We start from the raw sequence: 19,497 nt of genomic DNA, 5'->3' as shown, positions 1-19,497 counted from the left end.
AGTTCATGAAATTTTGTTAGCAAAAATCAAAACCCTTCACGATGTTCAACTGACTTAGCACTTCTTTGATCTCCTTCTTGCTAAACTAAAAATGTCCGAGCTAGAAGTCTCCTACCCGGACTGCAAATTAACTTGAAATGTTAAGTGCCTCCTCTGGCACATTTCCACAAACTGAGCATACCTGAGAGGATGCTCTGCGGTCTTGTGCAAAGTAGAGCCCATGTAAAAAGGGAAAATATGTAGGTGGTGCTGCATATGGATGACACCTAGCAGCTAAAATAAAAAATAAGCTAACTTGATCAGAAAGTCATACTACTAAATGGTTAATAACTAATAAACAACAACAGGTTTGACCTTATAGACTATATCCACAAAGGTAGACAGTGTTTTTCCTTTTTTTGAATGACCTTTTAATAGTATGCATTTTTTTTTTTTTTAAAGAGCAATGTTTTTCCCAAACTTTTAACATTAATTTGACTTTTTGTTACACTTTTTAAAACAACAACAAATTACTAGAATAAAGCACCATATCCAGGTAAAACTACAAACATGACACTTTTATTGAACGTTTTTCTTCCTGAATCAGTTACAGAAACAACAGCGTTAACTGTTTTAATATTTTTCTTTTTTTTCTAATCAAGAAATCAAGTTTCTATACATATGCATGCCTCATCACTGCACAGGCATAGCTGTGAAAACCAATACCACCCCTGTCAGCTGCCCTGCTGGAACAGTCTGAAGGCAAGAAGAATCAGGAGAGCAAAGCTCGGGGGGAGGAGGGGGGATGTTCAGATAGGCTGCCCAGGGACAACAAACTTAACATAAAGGTTTTGTGCAAATTTCACCACAGTCTACTTGATTTGTAACACAGAGACAATATTAGTCAGACAATTCTCTTTTTTTTTCAAACCTTTAAGTCTTCAAACCCACACAGTGAAAAGTATTACTAGATCCACTGAAGATGGCGTGTTGTTTCCTTTGTGGAGAATCACAGTATGTTGGACCGTCCTCTGATTTTATTCTCTTTACTTCACAAAAGCCAGCTCGCTTTTGTGTTTTCCAAAGCACAGACATTAAGTGTGTCTTCTGATATACACAGAAATTATGATTGCTGTCACATGACCGTTACATAAATAGTTAGTATTGAAAAGTACGTCTGAAAAAGATCTTATATGTAGAAATGGTGATTAAGCATGCACAGATAGGTAGTTGACGAGCTCAAAATCTACAAAGTCACAACATGTTGTTATTCGTCCTTTTTTTGTAGTCCACACTGAGTGAAAACTTCACGAGAATTCAAATATCCCTCCTCGACAGTGATTATCAAAACGTACTTATGACCATGAAAACCCCTGAGGACACTTCTCCTTGCGTAGATCTGTTTCTGACCAGGATCGGCCCCCCACACAGCTCGGACTGAGAGGACAAGCTATGTCTGGGTATGAAGCTGGCCTACAAGTAGCCGTCCTGTTTTAGAGTAGCCAGAGTTTGAGACATAAACAAACAGCAGCAGTTATATTTTCCTAGCTTAGGGCTGATGCAAGTTCAGATGTCACTACCATGGCTTTTGGGGATCTTATAGTGCCTTGGAAAAGTGTTCATACCGCTTGAACTTTGTCAGATCTTGTCACATAACAACCCCAAACACTTATGTATTTTATTGGGATTTTTTATGACTGACCAACAAAAGTAATGCATAATTGTGAAGTAAGGTATTTAAATTATTTTACCAATAAAAGTCAGAAACGTGTGGCTGTAATCTGTATCCAGCCCTACTTAAAAAAAGTCCAGTGCAGAATCTGCTAAGTTAAAAAAGTCCAATTAAACGGAAGTATAAAACCAGCTGTTCTGTGAAGGCCTCAAAGAAAGAAACCAGAGAGATCAGTGAAAAATATTTGGTTAGAAAACAATAGCATATTGTAACTCTGGAGGAGCTAGAGAGATCCACAACTCAGGTGGGAAAGTTTGGTGATGGCCTTTGTGGAAAAGTGGCAAAAGATATGACATTGATTAAAGAAATCTTGTTTCCCACAGGTTGTGTAGGGGATGCTGCAAATGTGTGGTCAGATGAGACCAAAAGTGAGCTTTTTAGCCTATATGGAAAATGAGTATAATACTGCACATAACCCTGAGGACACTATCCTCACTGTCAGACACGGTAGTGGCAGTATCATGGTGTGGGCATTCAATACCGGTAAAATATGTTAGAGCAGTCAAAAATACTCATGGGCCAACGAATATAATAAAAAAATACTAAAATCAGAAGAAAATATATAGTGATTTTTTTTAACCTGCTCAACAATAAATTAAGCAGCAATATTTTTATTAAAAAAATAAAGTAATCAGATGTTTTTCTATTTAAAAATCAAAGTCTCCATCTGTATCAACAACCCGTGCTGGCGGGTCTAATTTGTATCATTCTTAACTGAAGTCAGCGGCCACACATCAGTCCATGGGCCACAAATGGTCCCTGTGCCGCCCTTTGCACACCTTGCGCTTACAGGCTCCAAAAGACCAACCTAACCCTGGGTCAGGGGGCTGTGTGCCAGTGTTGGTCTATCATATACTGCAATTTCACAGCAAAATATATTAGAGTTTATGGTTGCATTGTGACAACTGTGAAAAGGGGTAAAAATACTTTTGCAAAGCAGCTTATAAGTTAGTTTGTTTTACCCACCCTGCTTTTCTCTTAGTATCATAGAAATAGTCTTTGTTTACTGCATGAAGTGCCAAAGTTATTCACAGCTATTATCATTTCTCTGAAAAATAAAAACAGTGATCAGTAGATACAACCAACATAAATCCCTTTAAATGAATCGCAAAGTATCCATTAACAATAGTCCAACAAAAAAAGTAAAAGCACATCTAGTGTTGGCAAAATTATTTCTAAAACTAGCTAAAAAAATTAAGACACCAGCAAGAAAAAAATAAAAACATATTAAAAAAGGCAGAGCACAAAGCAAGCAAGTCAATCCAAAATAAAATCAGTTCTCCAGTGCGCGACTGGTGTCTAAACTCAGCCTAGTATTAAAAGAAAAGAAAAACAGAAGAAAAACATAAACAAGCAAGAAAAGCTTTACAGCACTACTATGTACACAGTTTCTCAGGTGAAACAGAGAGCTGGTGCCACAATGTAGGGAAAGCATGTAAAACAGAGACTCCAGTGATACATGAAGTCCTTCTTGGCATAGGGACTTAGGCTATGAGAGACAGGAGGAAGATGATGAGGAGGAGAGGCTCCCATATCATGCACACATAGAGATTGGAAAGCTATTTTCTCATATAGATTGGAGAGAGAGTGAAGAAGGTCCTCCGGCCTTCGCAACATCCCTCTAAACACCCTCCCACCCCCCTGCATCTTCTCCTGCATTTGATCCTCCTCTTTCCACCCCACAGTGTAAACCTGATCTCGCTGTGACTCCAGAAGATCTCCACACAGCAGCAGCCTTTCTAAATATAGTCTATCGCACTTGGACGAGTGCATCGACACCTGTGTTGTTTGTGTTGCTTCTACACCTCACTGCAAAAAATTTTAGGATCAGAAAACAACTTGTGAGCAATCACAAAATCTCAAAACTCACATACTTTATGCACACAATCACAAACAGAGGGGCTTCATGCTCATCTAGTGTGATGGTTTCTCCAGGCTGCCTCCATCTGCCAATGGCCACCGGAGATGTAGGGAGAGTGCAATGGTCTGACCCAGATTCCCAAAGCTGCACCTCCCCTCCTGACAACTGACGCCTTCCTCTTCCAATCACGATCTCCTCTGCTTCTTTCAAATCTCCCGCAGCAGCTCAACAGCAGCATGATCAGTTCAGGTCCTCCAGATTTACATTTGTTGTTTCTATGCTCACTTTGTGTCCCCTATTTAGAGCTTCAGGGTTTTTATTCACAATGTGTCCATGCAAGTGGGATGTTGACGCAAGGTGAGGAGAGTTATCTGTTGTAGTCACAGACAGTGCAGGGAAGAAGAGAGGAAAAGGCCAGGGCTAACAGTCCAAAGGAGGAGGAGGGTTTGTTGGAGTGTGAGAGCTGTACTGAACACACAAACACACTCATTCTCATATATAGACACCAGCAGTTTTTTCAAGAGGGCGGCACTTTGGCTCAACCCTTACAGTGTGAATGGATGGAGGACAGAGTTAAAGGTCTCCGCTTCAATGCTAGCACCGTAAAGCAGAAAAGACATCGCACCTGACAGAATAAGAGCTAGAACAGGACAAAGAGTTTGCTTTCACAGTTTTCAAGGATGCCTGCTGTTCTGGTGTGTCAGAGAAACAAATTACACCAAAAAGGAGAGATATAATAATAATAATTTTAGATATACTGGGCCCACTTCAAGTTCTGCAACTCTTCCATAAATACTTATGTTCTAGAAAGGTTTTAGCTCTGTCCTCCTTAGGCTGCCCTCTCTCATTCTCACTCACATTCGTTCTATAATTGTTTGGCACACAGTCACTGATAAAGTCTGAACATGAAAAGGCCCCGCAGGCACATGAGCCTAAGGTCCAATCCAACTAATTGCCCCCCCCCCCCCATCCATTTATCCTGGACCCATTACTCCTCACTCCTTCCATCTTCTTCTTCTCGCCATTTTCCATCAAACATCCTCTTTCTCCTCGCTCACCACAGCTGCCTGCCCGTGTAGGTGGGAGGGGCAGAGGGCACCTGTAGATGGCATAAAATGAGTTTGTAAATGATAAACGGGCTGGAAACATCATGTATTCAAACATGTTTAGCTGCAAAGGTTAGCTGCATTGCAAAATGCAATCTGTACTCTTTGCCAGCTTTTCTACTCTAGTTTTAAGCTTTAGTTGGGAACTTTGCCACCAGACTAAAAGATATGGGGGCCTTAATAAAGACATGTTGGGTGTAAACTTTGTTCTTACATTTTTCATATATTTATGATTGGAAATTTGTTTTGCACTATATAAAGTACTTGTCAATCAAAGCTCATTGCCAAGTATCTATTTTTTCTTAAAAACTTATCTCCAAACGTTATAGAATGCATTTAAGTTAATATAAAGTTGAAAAGTAGGAAATCAATTTTAGCTGCTAGCAACCTTTAGCTACATTTGTCTTTAGAGGAGAAGCCAGACCCGCATCATCTTCTGATGTTCTTTTACTTTGACATAAGGGCTTTCTGTCTCCCTCATGTCCTCCTGAAGGTGACCACCAGCTCTAAAACCTCATAAAACAAACAATCAGTTTAGATTTGCAGCCAATATGGTAAAAACACAAAATTATTTCCAAATTATTTATCGAACCTTTTATTTTTTTCGCTTGTTGCGTAATGAATGTTTCATGAATTTTAAGTGAGATTATTATCATTTATTCTCATTTACTTTATGCAGTCTTTATGTTTTATTTTGCCAAAGAAAGTCCACCTGGCACGGTGAGTCTATGTTTAGCTGTGTCTCTTTCCTGAAAGAAGGAATAGACAGAGCTGGTGTTCTGTGTTTTTTCTGTCTTTCCCTCCTGCCCTCTCAACCCTTCATGTGGTTGGAGCAGATGGCCGCTCAAACTAAGTCTGATTCTACTGGAAGTTTCTTTCTGTTAAAAGGGAGAAGTTATTTTCCACTGTCGCCACATGCTTGTTTATCCAATGAATTTGACTGAAATGTCTTACAATTTGGATTATATGGGCCAACATGTAAGTGGATCTCAATCGGACTATTTGAATAGACTGTATTAAATTAATTAGATTGATTTGAAGAGATACAGGACCAAATCTGATATGAATCTGATCTGTTTGTCTTATAATGCGCTTTGAGATGACATTTATTCTTTGTTAATAAACTAAACAGCACTAAATTATCAGTGTAAGTAGTGTTTTATTTTTTACTATACAGTATTAATTGCTTTCCGTTCTATTTTATATGAGGCAGACTTTGTTTCTGTTGCAGCTCGTTAAACGCCTCTAGGACAAACTACGTATTTCTCAGACACTGACTAATCCACGCAGTAATACATTATATAGCCTGACAATAAATAGATCAAATACTACATCAAATCACACCAGTGTTTTAAGTTCAGACAGATTCTGATTTACAAAATATTAGATAGAAATGAAATCAAGCTGTGCAAAAAACTGCAAAACAGTATCACTGCATTAAGTTTGCCTCAGAAGTAACACAAGTATTTGTGTTTAAAAACCAGAATGATTTACTTATTTTTTTTATTAGTGACAATAAGTACTGTTATTAGTAATACGATACATCCCAAATTATTCATATCCCTGGCAGATTTAGATTTAAAATTATTTCTGATGTAGCCAAGACGTTTGTCTGATAGGAAATGAGACAGGTATTTCCCAAAAGACAAACAAATATAAAAGGCATATAAACAATATAAAAGGAGTAACAATTTATGCAAAAAAATCTATTTAAATATTATTAAAACATTGCAAATATTTATACCTTTCTCTCAATAATCGACAGGGCATTTCAGCTATCAAACCCTTATTCTAATTGCTGAGCAGTTTTGGCATGTTTTCACTGGTATTTTGAGCGTTCATCTTTAGTGATGAGCTCCAAGTCTTGAAGAACTTCCTCCACAGATTCTCTATTAGACTCAAGTCTCCTTTCTGGCTTGGCCAATCCAAAATGTTAATATTCCTTCCAGTTAGGATAAACACGTTGGGACAATGAAAAGATCCTCAATCCTTAATCTGCCAGGGTTATGAATAATTTTGGCTTAACTGTATGTTAAGATGGCAGTAGTTGGAAAGTGGTCAATCTCTGCCAACCAGAATGTAGACTCTTCTTGCAAACTGAGGACATTACAGTCCATCACTCGACAGAGAAGTACAATTTATAGGTGATTCAAACACATTAGGGCTACTAATCACTCACACAAATCCCTTTGTGAGTTTGAGTGATGAGTCTCTCTCATTGTTGTGCAGTGAAGCGTGATCCGTAAGGCGCTAAGGTGCATGCAGACTGGTCGGCGTGATGGAGTGTGACAGTGGCATGTAAGCAGCGTGTACCTGTGACTGGGAAGATGTACTCACCGCTCCCCCGTTCAGGATCATGGTCATCTCTGTGGGCTGGTAGACGTTGCTGCGAAAGGGAGCACTGGGCCTGGTTCCGGTGTTACTGTTGTGTTGGCCGGTGCTGCCACCGCTTCTTAAGCCTAAGAGGGGAACACAGATTACTCATCAATTTGCTTTTTTTCCTGAGTGAAGAAACACTTCCTACGCAACTGAAATTTTCCTCCAACACCTATTTCTAGGCTCTCAGGCAAACCTTTCCTGGAGTTTCATTACTCACTTTGGCCTACATTCGCCCTACAAGCTGCCCACACAAATGATGCCCTCTAGAATATTGGACAGTGGTGTACTGTACCTGCTGTCTTCTCATCGTTGTATACATAGCCCTGGTTCTCCACAAACTGCCGGTGAGAGAGAGGGATGTCTTCATCAAAGCTTGTCTCCCTCATCCGTGTTGAGTTCTGGGATGTGTCGAAGTAGTCTGGGGCGGTGGGTTGCGGTGGACCTCTCAAGCAGATGTGGGATTCAGGAATAGCATGGAAGATCAGCAGGAGCCAACCCTGGGCCACCAAGGCTATTGCCAGTGCCGGATCGTTCCACTCTGGGTTCCTGCCAAACCACTCGTTACCATACAGGTAAAAGCCCACCCAGGCCACCCACAGCAGCAGGGACAGGAGGCAGGTCACCAGCAGCCAGACGGCATTGCAGCGCCACTGACGGATTTTCCCACACACAGCCAAGGAGGCGGCAGTCAGGGCAGCAAGAAGCAGGGCTAGCACATAGCTGCAAGCTAATGAGAAGTCCAAAGGTAGGTAATGACAGGCAGGTCTCCCTTCCCTCATCACGGTCAGAAGTAGCCACTCGGCAGCAATGATGCCCTGTACGCCACTTAAACCCAATGCCAGGCCTGTTAGAGCACATCCGCTGGGGCTTCGGCGCTCTCGGCCCAGCCTGCGCAGCCGAACCCCCTGAATCAACAGGCAGGAGAAGCAGACAGCAAAAAGGAAACCCCACAAAGCCCTGCGGATCATACAAAGAGACTCATTCTGCTCAATTAGGTAAGCAAAGCTAAGGCCGAACAAGCCAAGTATGCCCAGGAGCAGCAGAAGAATGGGCCCCACGCCACTGCGCTTATTGGCTTCGCTGATGTGGCGCAGATGACACAGCAGGACTAGGGCAAGTAGAATGGCAGCCAGTGTCCCACTGGCAGCCACAGATTCGACCGCTACGCCCCAAATGGATTCCAGGTCACAGAGGAGGGTGTAGGGTCGCACAAGACCCCAGCCGCAGCCTTTTGGGAGAGCCTCGGTGTCGGCTGGATTCTGACCACAGGTGTGATGAGCAACAGCCAGCAGCAGGAGGACCACAGGTGGGAGTGCCATCTCTGAGAGGTTAACAGAAGTGAGGATGGACAGGAAAATGATGCAGAGCATGAAGTACAGAAAGTGGAGACAGGAAAAGGACCATGAGTCATAAATGTTTCTGAGGCATTAAAACTGAGCCTTCAGTCATTCCCTCAGCTGTCCGTGAAACAAAGCAAGCGATTGCATTTTAGAGAGGGAACAAAGGACCTAAGTTCATGCTGGGTGAATGACTGAAGTCTCTCTGAACACAAAAACCACATATCCTGTTTCCCCAGTGTTTGGCCATTCTCCTTTTCAACCTTTTTTTAACTTAAAAAAAAAAAACATACGATGCAAAATCTGAGGAGCTCCGATTTGCTGACTTCAACCTATTCACCATGTAAGACCAGAGTCAAAGCTGCTTCAATACGGATGAATATTTCTGTTTTAAAAAAAAACATACAGAGAAAAGATCCTGTCGGTATGAGCAGCTCGACTCACTATCAAGCTTCTTGTAATGTTTGAGACAATGCATAATGCACTTCACACAAGAACACTGCACCTCGAGCGCAAATACAAATACTTATGTGTACTTTTTGAAGTGTACAAAACCAGTGCCTATAGTTTACCATTTTGCCCTTTATCAGGGTTATTCGGCACAACACACACACACACACACACACACACACACACACACAATGATTCTTCAATTTAATTGTTGGCTTTGCAGGGATGATCGCTACCTGACACGCTGTTTGTTTTACAGGCTGCTGCTCTGTGTTGAGCAGCTCTACAATAACAGACAGATAAACATAACCTTTCGGCTATCACAAAGGTAGCTGTCACAAAGCTTTGTGACGTTTGTTGTGAGCTAAACAGTCAGCTTTCACAAAGCACTTTACGTTCCTGTCTGCGCTTGGAGCTAAACCTCAGATTGTTTCAGGGAGATGAACCATGGTCGTAACTTTGACATGAGAAATGTAATGGAGTCCACAAATAGACTACAGTATTTGCATACCACATAAAGGACACTGGATATCCCTGGCTTCATATTCCCACTCCTACTGTCAAGTGAGTCAGAGTGGGTTATTCAGACAGAGTGCTGGGAGAGTTTCCGATAAACAACAGTTTGGTTACACAGTCAGACATGCATGTCACTTATAGAGATGAATATTTGGCTATAATGGGGATACTGGATGAAGGAGACAGACCTCAAAATTACTTATTACAACACCAGGAGTGAAACAAAATACCTGTACAATATTGGTATGTACACTCACCAGCCACTTTATAAGGTACAACTTGGTAGTGCTGGGTTGGGCCAGTTTTGGCCTTGAGGATTGCCTTAATTCTTCAAGGTATACTTTTATCAAGGTGTCAGAGACTTTGGTCCCCATTGACATGATAGCATCACACAATTACTGCTGATTTTTTTTTGGCTTCACACCAATGATGGAAATTTCCTATTCTATCACATCCAAAGGTGCTTTATTGGATTAAAATCTCGGATGGTGGAGGACAGAGGGGTACAGTGAACTCATCCTCTAGTTCAAGAAACAACGTTGAGATGTTTAGAGCCTAATGGAATGGTTCATTATCCTGCTGGAAGCAGCCATCAGAAGATGTGCTCACTGTGATTATAAAGGAAAGTTCACGGTCAGCACCAATGCTCTGGTGGGCTGTGGCATTTAAATGATGATCAGCTGCTAATAAGAAGCCCAAATTGTTCCCCCACACCATTATAGTAACAACACCAGCCCAGACCGGTGATACACAGTGGAATGATGGATGCTTACATGTTGTTTGCCCGAAGTTCTGAATGTACCATTTGAATATGTAATTCCGATCGGTTATTGTATAAATTGGTTAGGAACATGTGAACTGTAGCCTCAGTTTCCTGTTCTTCTTCTGCTGCTGTAGCCCATCTGCATCAAGGTTTTTTTACATGTGTGATCAGAGATTTTATTCTCTGAACGCACAACATGAGACCCGTAGTTGTAGTGGGTCGTTATTAGAGCTACTCTTGCCTTTTCATTCTGACAGTCTGCCCTGTCGTATTACATCCACAAGGTCTTTTGAGCCACACACCTGACCCTCACTGGTTAGTTTCCCTCCTGCAGTACATTCTCTGTAAACCCCTAAAGATGGTTGTGCCTGAAAATCACAGAAGAGAAGCAGTTTAAAAAACACTCAGACCAGCCAGTCTGGCACCGTCAACCATGCCACATTCATCGCCTTTCTCTCTCATTGTGATGCTCTGTTTGAATTTCAGCAAGTTATCTTCACCACACCCAGATGCCTAAATGCACTGAGTTGCTGTCATGTGATTGGCTGATTTACTATTTGTGTTAACAAGAACCTGTAAGCCAGACGTAAATGCCATCTAATGAAGGGATTGATCATTCTCCATGTATCTTCCTTTGTGTCCACACAGAAATATTTTCACACATTTTTGTGTGGAATAAAATCCCATGCCAAGAGATAATTGTTTTTGGGAAAGTGACCTCCATCAACAGCACATGTTCTGTTTTTACCTTGCACAGTTTTGTCAATGAGCACTGAGTCTTCTCCTGTAACAGCACCTCTTTACTGGTAGATTCAGCTGGATTTGTATTAAAACATCTCCTGGTATTTCAGAGAGTATTTCGGGGACATTAGAAGAGAACGGCCCACAGCATTACTGATCCTTCACTGAAGTTAACAGTGTGGGTATGTTGGCCTTTTCCACATATTCATCCTATGTAGCCAAATCATGAAGCCATATTGTAACACTGCTGAAATGCATCAATGTTTAAACTACTTCCACAATGGAAAAACTGATTAGAAGGTTAAGACTTCTACTTACATATATTGTCTTGATACATTCTCATTTATTTGCACTGTAGATTAAGCTCTTCCATATTTATTTGTAAGCTTTAGCTATATGTGCCCTCACATCTATTTTGTGAGTATACTTCCTAGAAACCCCCAGCAGGCCCAGCAGTGCAAGACGCATGCATGCTTTTTTGTGCACGTTTATCAGAAGTCAAAAAATGCATTTTTGTCTCCTTTCTGCAATTCTGCAGCAGTTTGAAGCCACGCAATAATCTATCACCAGTCAAAGCTTTAAGCAAAACTTTATGCAAAATGAAATACATACATACACGTGGCACAAGAACATATCTGAATAATAGTCATCTCTAAATTACAGAGATACAGAGAGCAAAGGACAGAAGCAAGTAAAAGCTCACTCACTTGTCCCCTCAGCCAAATTGACTGCTCCTCCTCTACTCTTTTCTCGCCAAATTCTTTGTCTCGCTCTGATGACAGAGACAATAAAGCTATGCGGTCAAGACGGGTGCACAACAAGAGGCTGAGGCTTGTCTCCTGAAGACTAGTGGTTTTTCCACTCAATCGTCCCCCAGCCCCATCGCTCCCTCCTGCATAGATGGTTCCACTGGCTGCTTTTTCAGTGGGACTTGGCAGACCTGTGAGCTGGAAGCCACCACAGGGCACACACACACGATCACATGAACGCAATCAGCTGCACGTGCATATGTAAAATCCCACATGCTATGCATGACACGCACATGCAGCACACATGCTACTTAAGTCCTCATATTGCTTTAATATTAATGGGTCATGTGAAAAGGAAAGAAGAGATGGCCTCAGCACAGAGGATGCTGCAGCCTGCTAATCCTACACTCCCTTCAGTCTCTATACATGTTTCTTTTTGTTGTCATTTGTTTTCTCTATTTAAAATTTTTGTTCTGCTTGAGCTCTATGCCACTCCTCCAAAGACTACTGCCTAATTTAAAAATGAGCTCTGAACACCCTTCATCTTCTCCTTCCTTCCATTTTGGATCCTTGTTTTCCTTCCTCCTCCACTTCCTTCCACTTGCCTTTATTCTTGCTGTTTCTTATGTAATTCAGGAAAGATCCAGCTCCAGCCAGTTCTGTTGCATGGCTGCTGTTTCTCAGAGATCATCTTTATCTTCCTCAGTGCAAACAGTCAGCTGGCACTGAGCTCCTTCATTTTGCACATCACAAAGTTGCAAGTTTGCATGCATGCTGCGTACAAGTCCTACATGCATCCATTGGCGTGCAGATTTGATTTTCACCTTGGCTGCATGCATTATACATCCTCATGAGGACAACACACATATATAAAACACAAATCCCCATGTGAAGCATATGCAGCATGCATTCTTTGCAGCACTGAACAGGAATACAAGTGTGAAAGGACAAATCTGCAGCACTGCAGTCATTCACATGAGCTCCAGGCTGGACAGAGAGGGATGGGAGGAGATGAGTCAAGTGGTCCAGAACAATTACAGCCTCCAATAATTATCAGACGTAACACACAGCCAGATGTTGTCTAATTACTGTAGCAACGATTGGGATGATTATTGCATTTTAACGACTTGCTTCGTTTCTTTCTGTTCTCCAACGGCTTTGGCCAGATTATTTGGATAGTGACAAACTGCATTTATCAGAGTTTCTAAAAATGTGCAATCGTTCAACAGGAATCCTACGGCTCCATCTTCAGGGATGAGTTATTAGCTTCCAAATTATTCATAAATAAAATCAGACCATCAGTTTTGTTTCAAGTTCTTTGGATCTTTTCCAGTAGTGGAAGTAGGGATAATCAAGTTGTGCTTACTACTTCTGAATCCACATTCAAAAGAAGTAAATTAATGTCTAGTTTGCTTTTTAAGTAAAACACCCACAGAGGGATGATGAATTATGAAAATGTCTGATTTACTCAAACCAATTTAGTAACTGCTTCCTGCTAATAGCATCAATAGCATTCACTAAATGAGGAGTGTTATCTATAATCCATGTAATAATTTGAAATAATCTTGTAGTAATTCTTTCTGAATTAATACACAGTACATATTAGCTGCTTTTGGAGAGCAGGGACCTTTTATTGCTTCTGCCCGCTGAAGGATGTTAGCATTTGGTTGCTTGCCCTGGATCAAGCATGAACGGGTTACAAGGTTTTAAAAAGCTATAATTTCAAGACTGCTAAAACTTTCCATCAGATCATTCCCACAAAAGGTTAAAGCCTTTTTTAATGAGATGACAGAGAAAGTGCTGGAGTGACAAGAGTTGTCTCCAGCTGGATGGAGCATAGAGTGACATTGTACACACCCTATCCCACATGTTGCTGTGCACTACATTTAGCTGGCTGAAAACAAGCATTCCACTTTTCCCTCTTATACAAGAAAGATACAAAAAAGTTTTTCTGTTTGGAAATAGAAACCACAGATGGTCATGATGGAACATAGTGTAACACTAAAGTTGGCAAGCTGAGCATCTATAAAGCAGCTGCAGGCTCTACCTGTGTGGATATCTTGACTAATTCCCCAGCTAATATAAGCTTGTTAGGCTGCTATAAAGAGCAAAGGGTGTAATCCCTGCATATATACCCTGTATATTTACTTAAACACTCCTACCAAAGACTTTATTATTATAATGGTTTTCTTCAAGTCTGCATATCAAAATAACAATAAATAAATGTTATAGGGTGTTATAATCAATATATGTGTCAATATGTAAAAACAGAAAGAAAGAAAATAATAACTTTAATAATTTAAACATTTTCCCTCAAAAAATAAAAACAAAGCATTGAAATAAACGTTCACGGATCACCTTGATGCAATAGATGTAAAAAATAGATTCTTACTGTAGACTGATTACTGGTATCATGGTATGCCAAGATTTTATGTTTTACAAAATTCTTTAGGTGTTTATGTTAAAACAGTGATACCGTAAAATGTGTTTTTTTTAAGGGTTTCCCTCCATTGTAGTCTAACAGAAGCCCATGCCTAGACAAAATAATGGCAGGATAAATGTTTTTAAATAAAAAGTTCTTATAAGTAAGGAGTTTGTTATGCTGCAGCTTTAGGACACATAAAACTATTCTCAGGTTTATGTTTGTCATTAAAAAGTAATATTTCTTAAGTAGAAAACATCAATTTGCAGCTTGAAGATTTCCAATAACCGTGAAGACTGTTGCAATTTACTGGGAATTTTAGAGGCTAAACTTATCTTGAATATCCAAATATAAATGCTAATTAAAATTCATGCACACATTTTCTAACAAGTAGAAATCCCTCTACTTTTTGTTAAACTGGCATTCCGGAACTTTGCCAGGCATAGGTCATGATTAATTTAAATTAATTCCAATTTCTAGCGTATCTTCAGTAGTAGTCAAATCTGAAATTGTCCCAATAAAGTAGGAATTGTTTTCATACCACGTTCACAATTGTTTCACTCTGTCTGAGACACTCTGCAAAAGAAAACAGCAAAGATTCTTACAAGATTTCCAGGTCTGGGACTTCTTGAGCAGATAGGATAAGCCTCATATTTACCTTTATGACAAATTTGTTACACATAAACTAAAACCACAAAAACTCTTCGGATTTTCTTTCTTTATGCTTTTCTTTATTTATTTTTTGATCATTTCAGTTTCTGTAGTATCAAACAGACTTCTACAGAGTGATTGCAAACATGTGCCTTTACACAGGAAATAATTACTCCTCCTTTGTCCTTCACAGCTGCAAGTTACATTTACAAAAGATCAAAATAAAGAAGCAAAGAAGAGCACAAGTGAGGAATGTAGCAGTACAGTACCCACTAATGGTATTCAGGTAAACAGTGTGGATCTTTGTTTAATTTTGAAAGTACACGCATAATTTTTTACCATCTAATGGTACATAATTGTACTTTTAATAATGTGAAAGTGAGTAAAAACAGATAAGTTCTTGATACAGAAGCTGCTGATTCTTCCAGGCTTCAATATCATCTTCAGCCTTTCAGAGCAGAGTTTTTATGCTCTCACGGTGCATGCGTAGGTTTTCTCCGACTACTACGGCTTCCTCCCACATTCCCAAAATATGCATGTTAGGTTCACTGGTGATTTTAAACTGAGTGTAGGCGTGAGCAAATGTGGTTGTTTCCCATGGATTTTTTTTTTTTTTTTCAGAGTAGGACCTTATTGTAAAGTTTGTAAGTTTTGGATGCTAAGCTGCTCTTTTAAAGGTAGAGAGAAGAAGATGGAAAATATGTTTTTTGAAGCATTGTGTAAGATGCAGTGATGTTCTCCTACTGGTGTGAACTAACCCTAACCCTGGAATGATGAAGCTTTTCTGATTTCATTCTATGAGGATTTCGCAGATATCTGAGAGGGAGGTTAGAAAATAAGATTCAGAAAGAAATCTGATAAGAAAAAGCAACAGATAATTAAATCCCTGCTTAGAAAGAATAAGATATTTCCAACCCCTTGGAAATGGTAACTGTCAGCACATATTCATCCCTTCTCAAAGATCCCTGGCCCCCCTAATTATCTCTCATTATCATTTAACTGGGCTAACAGCAATACCATATGCTAATTGACTTCACAATTAGCGGAGCCAATGTTACATTTCAACCCTTCTACCCCCTCCTTCCTCTTCTATCATCATAACAGATACAGTATGGGATGACCGGTCGGATGTGATGGCACGCAAAAGTGTATCCGAAGAACCTTCGGCTCCGGTGTCATGTGTTCTGATATGATTAAGCATCTTCCATTATAGATCGAGATCCGGAAAGATGATGAGTGGTGGGTTGGTGGTGGGGTGGGGGATCAGACTGGGTTTGAGAGCCTGATAGTGATCAGAGGGGAAGGAAGACCAAGGAACAACCGGATGCTTGGAGGAGCAGTGAGCCACTTGTAGTGAGCGTGTCTGTTCGTGTGGGTGTGTGTGTGTTGGAGGAGGCGTAATGTAAAAGTGTTTTCTGAAATGTAAATTTGTTTTCTGAAATGTAAATTTGTTTTCTGAAATGTAAATTTGTTTCGCATCTTGTTAAATTGTTTTCTGAAATGTAAATTTGTTTTCTGAAATGTAAATTTGTTTCGGTACTTGTAAAAGTGTTTTGTACCCCCCGGCCACCGTAAAAAGGTGATTCTACTACTGAATGAGAGGGGCTGAATACAGATGCTCGTTACTCTATTTAAATTTTTATTAGACAAATACTGTAAATGTAAAAACCATGTATCATTTTTCCACTTTACTGTTATGCACCACATTATTTATCAAACATGAATTCTAGTCAAATGTATTGAGGTTTATGGTTGTAACCTCGGGGGATTAATGTGTTTGCCAGGCACTGTGCAGTAATCCATATTGGGTACATATGGCTTCAGCCTGGAGGACAGTAGTGCCATCTTCTCCCAAGAGGGGGCTAACTAACTGATGAATTCACAGTCCGAGAATAAACAGCTCCACTCAGATGATATTGATTCACGAGGGAAAACAGAACACAATGAAAAAAAGCCCCAGGAGGTTTTGGAGAGCAAATCCTGCACTGACAACAGGCTCATATGCCATATAGTGTCCTACAGAAAGTCTGACATGCAGGTCCCTGCAAAATGCTTCAGTAAAATTAGACTCTTAGGTGCAGAGCTGGAAGAAACACATCTTCTAAAGGTGTCTCCCTAAAGATTTCAGCTGACCTGCAGGAGCAGCTAAAAGCAATCGCACATTTAGAGTAAGCTCGTTTTCTTCTTTTCTTTCTTTTTCTATTCTCTCCACACCCCTATCTCGTTTAACAATAAAGGCCACAGGGGAGGGTCCCTGGAGGTTCCAGAAGAGTGTGTTTGTTTGTGTGGGGACAGAAGCTGTGAACCATTGTTACTGACTTGTGTGAGTGTGTGAGATCCAAAAATAGGGAATGGTATCCAACATGGAAGCTGGAGAATAGAGAGGTGATTGACACCCCTGAAACCCCCATTCTTCCCTTTATAGTGTGTGATGTGGGATGAAAATGGAGGCGCAGCCAAAAGACACAAACGTCTTTATCTTCGTGAGAAAAGAAAAGTGCACAAACATTGACTGGGGTCCTACATGGATTTGAGTTGCGTTTGCTTTTGCTAAATGCACTCTTAAGGTCAAGAACATATGTGTCCACACAGTCTCTCCACGTCACACACATGCATTTGGTGCATAGACATCCCAGTTTCTCTCCCCCAAACACTGCCACTGATGCAGCTGCCATCTTATTTAGGACAAATCAACCAGAATCCAAATAAAACCAGATCCTCTGGAGGATATTTAAAACACAGACCTCTAAATAAACCAGGCGCACGGATCTTCACACTCCTCCCCAGCCCTCTGATTTAATCAGTCAGCATTCTACAACCAGCACCTACCTCGATCGATGTAAACAGATGTGATCTAATATGAAGAGGGCTTCGCTGTTGCCAGGTTTGATGGGGTGAGGAATGTTAATTGAAAAATGTCACATTTCGGATTGAGCTCAGCTCGCTGCGTTTGACGTTTCTCTGTCGATCCACATGGACTCCAAAGCAGTCAAGAGCCCGGAGATTCAGCCCGTCAGAGCCAAAAGTCCGAACCGGAGAAGGTGTCAGAGTTAAAATACAAGGCAGATTCCGTATCCTTAAAAAAAAACAACTAAATCCTTTGTTCAGTGGTGTGCATGATCTTCTCCGCGACAGAGCGACTGAAGACGATTTAAAATCCTCCCATAACCAAGCGGGTCCACCCTTCTTCTCTCTCCGTTATTGTGCTGATTCTGCCGCTGAGTTTCGGGCTTGACGCTCGCAGCTCCCCGCTGACCATCTCCCGACTGAACGCATCACCAAAACAGCGCTCCGCACAACGTGCGTAAAGATAATCCCGCTACGCACCCGAGCGCGCACACGCACTGAAAGTGACATCTCCCCACACCCTGAGCGCGGCGGTGGGCTCCTCTCTGTCCTTCCCTCTCTGTAACCGCCTCACTCTGATAAATGACTTGTTTACAGGCATGTGGTCAGCTTATAGGTTACCTCCCTGCAGGAGACAGCGAGTCAACTCCTAAATCTGTTGTCTTTATACTAATTAAAGTGTGGACACGATTGAACTCCCTGAATTGCTACCATAGCTGTCATATACAGGGCCCTGCAAACGTATTGGCATTCCTTTAACTCCATATTTTTCATGTTGCTGCCATAAACGTTAATGGATTTTATTGGGAGTAGTGGAGGGAGAGCATCTGTGAACAGGAATTTTGACGTCTTGCTGCAAGTATAGAAATCGAGTGGGCCACTCCAACACATCTGCATACATATTGATCTATGCAGGTGTTGTAGCTCTAACTAGATGTTTTGTTGTCCTACTGGAAGGTGAACATACTGTATGTCCATGCCTGGCCTTTTGCAGCCTCTCTGGTAGTGTTTAGGATGAACAGCTAAGTAACATTTACTCACCAAAAAGTTGATCAAGTAATTACCCTGCACAAACAATGATTAGGAGTTTATTTTTTTACTTAACCAATGTTATTTTTACTATGCTTTTATTGCACTATTAATACTAATGTATTGAGCTAGCTAAAAAACTATTAATATCATTGTCACTTTTGCTAGTAATCTGTAATTTTCTCTCCCATTGTTACCTTTAAAGTTTTTTGCCCCTATTACATTTTGGTGTATGTTTTTAGTCAGAGTCATTTGTACCTGTGTTTAACTTGGACTCATAGCTACCTGCTTATTATTAAATGATGTAATGTCCAGTTTACTATTATGTTATTACTCCACTATCATATTTCCTGTTGCTTGCTTACATTTGTTTTTCGAAATGCAGAGTTAGCTAATAAATTTACAGCGAATATAATTTCTTCAGACACTCAATTTCATTTAGTTTTTTTTAGCCTCAAGGAAGACACATCTATAAAGATTTGCAGAATACTTAACTCATTCCACCTACATGAGCCACAACATTGGTATTATGGCCCCATTTTGATATAAATGCAGTTTTTTATTCATTGTTTTAATATCATGTATGAATTTCCCTGCTTTCACTTTTTATCTCCGAGGTCTTGATGCAGCAACAAACTGCTGTAAGAATTATTATTGTTTTTGGATTTCATCACGTTTGTTGCCACAGCTGCTCCAGTCCATCTTATAAGGAAGGTTTTTCAGTGGTGACACCACAACCCAACCCCCATCTCTGCTACTCTCTCCCCCTACACCTCCTCCTCTCTGGCTCTTGTGCCTTATCACCACACAAATCTGTTGTCACCATGTTGTTTTAATTCTCCTACCATCACACTTTAGGAAAAGCAGGAGCAGCGGTGCCAAGTCTATACAAGACACTATTATCTGTATCAGATCTTATTGTATTTAATTGCAAA

The 19,497-nt window shown here is 40.6% G+C and overlaps 2 protein-coding genes across 3 annotated transcripts in view; one reads left to right on the top strand and one right to left on the bottom strand.

The window, feature by feature from the left end:
- The window catches only part of LOC124863911, a 265,902-nt gene that overhangs the window by 138,556 nt on the left and 107,849 nt on the right, over positions 1-19,497 (top strand). The gene's annotated exons all lie outside the window — the stretch shown is intronic.
- LOC124863912 (G-protein coupled receptor family C group 5 member B-like) lies at positions 537-18,759 on the bottom strand. 2 transcript variants are annotated; one of them, XM_047358472.1, is made up of 4 exons: positions 17,516-18,759; positions 7,350-8,378; positions 6,992-7,137; positions 537-4,671 (listed from the first exon to the last, which is right to left on the bottom strand). In XM_047358472.1, the coding sequence occupies exons 2-4, from the start codon at positions 8,374-8,376 to the stop codon at positions 4,627-4,629; spliced, it is 1,218 nt and encodes a 405-aa protein (XP_047214428.1). In that variant the 5' UTR covers positions 8,377-8,378; positions 17,516-18,759; the 3' UTR covers positions 537-4,626. The 2 variants fall into 2 exon arrangements, with proteins under 2 accessions (XP_047214428.1, XP_047214430.1); XM_047358474.1 differs by having other exon boundaries at positions 7,016-7,137; positions 17,516-18,755.

The sequence above is a fragment of the Girardinichthys multiradiatus genome, chromosome Y (assembly GCF_021462225.1).
Source record: "Girardinichthys multiradiatus isolate DD_20200921_A chromosome Y, DD_fGirMul_XY1, whole genome shotgun sequence".
NCBI classification, from domain to species: domain Eukaryota; kingdom Metazoa; phylum Chordata; class Actinopteri; order Cyprinodontiformes; family Goodeidae; genus Girardinichthys; species Girardinichthys multiradiatus.
Note: the sequence above shows the minus strand (reverse complement) of the source record. Positions and strands in the feature narration are given on the sequence as shown.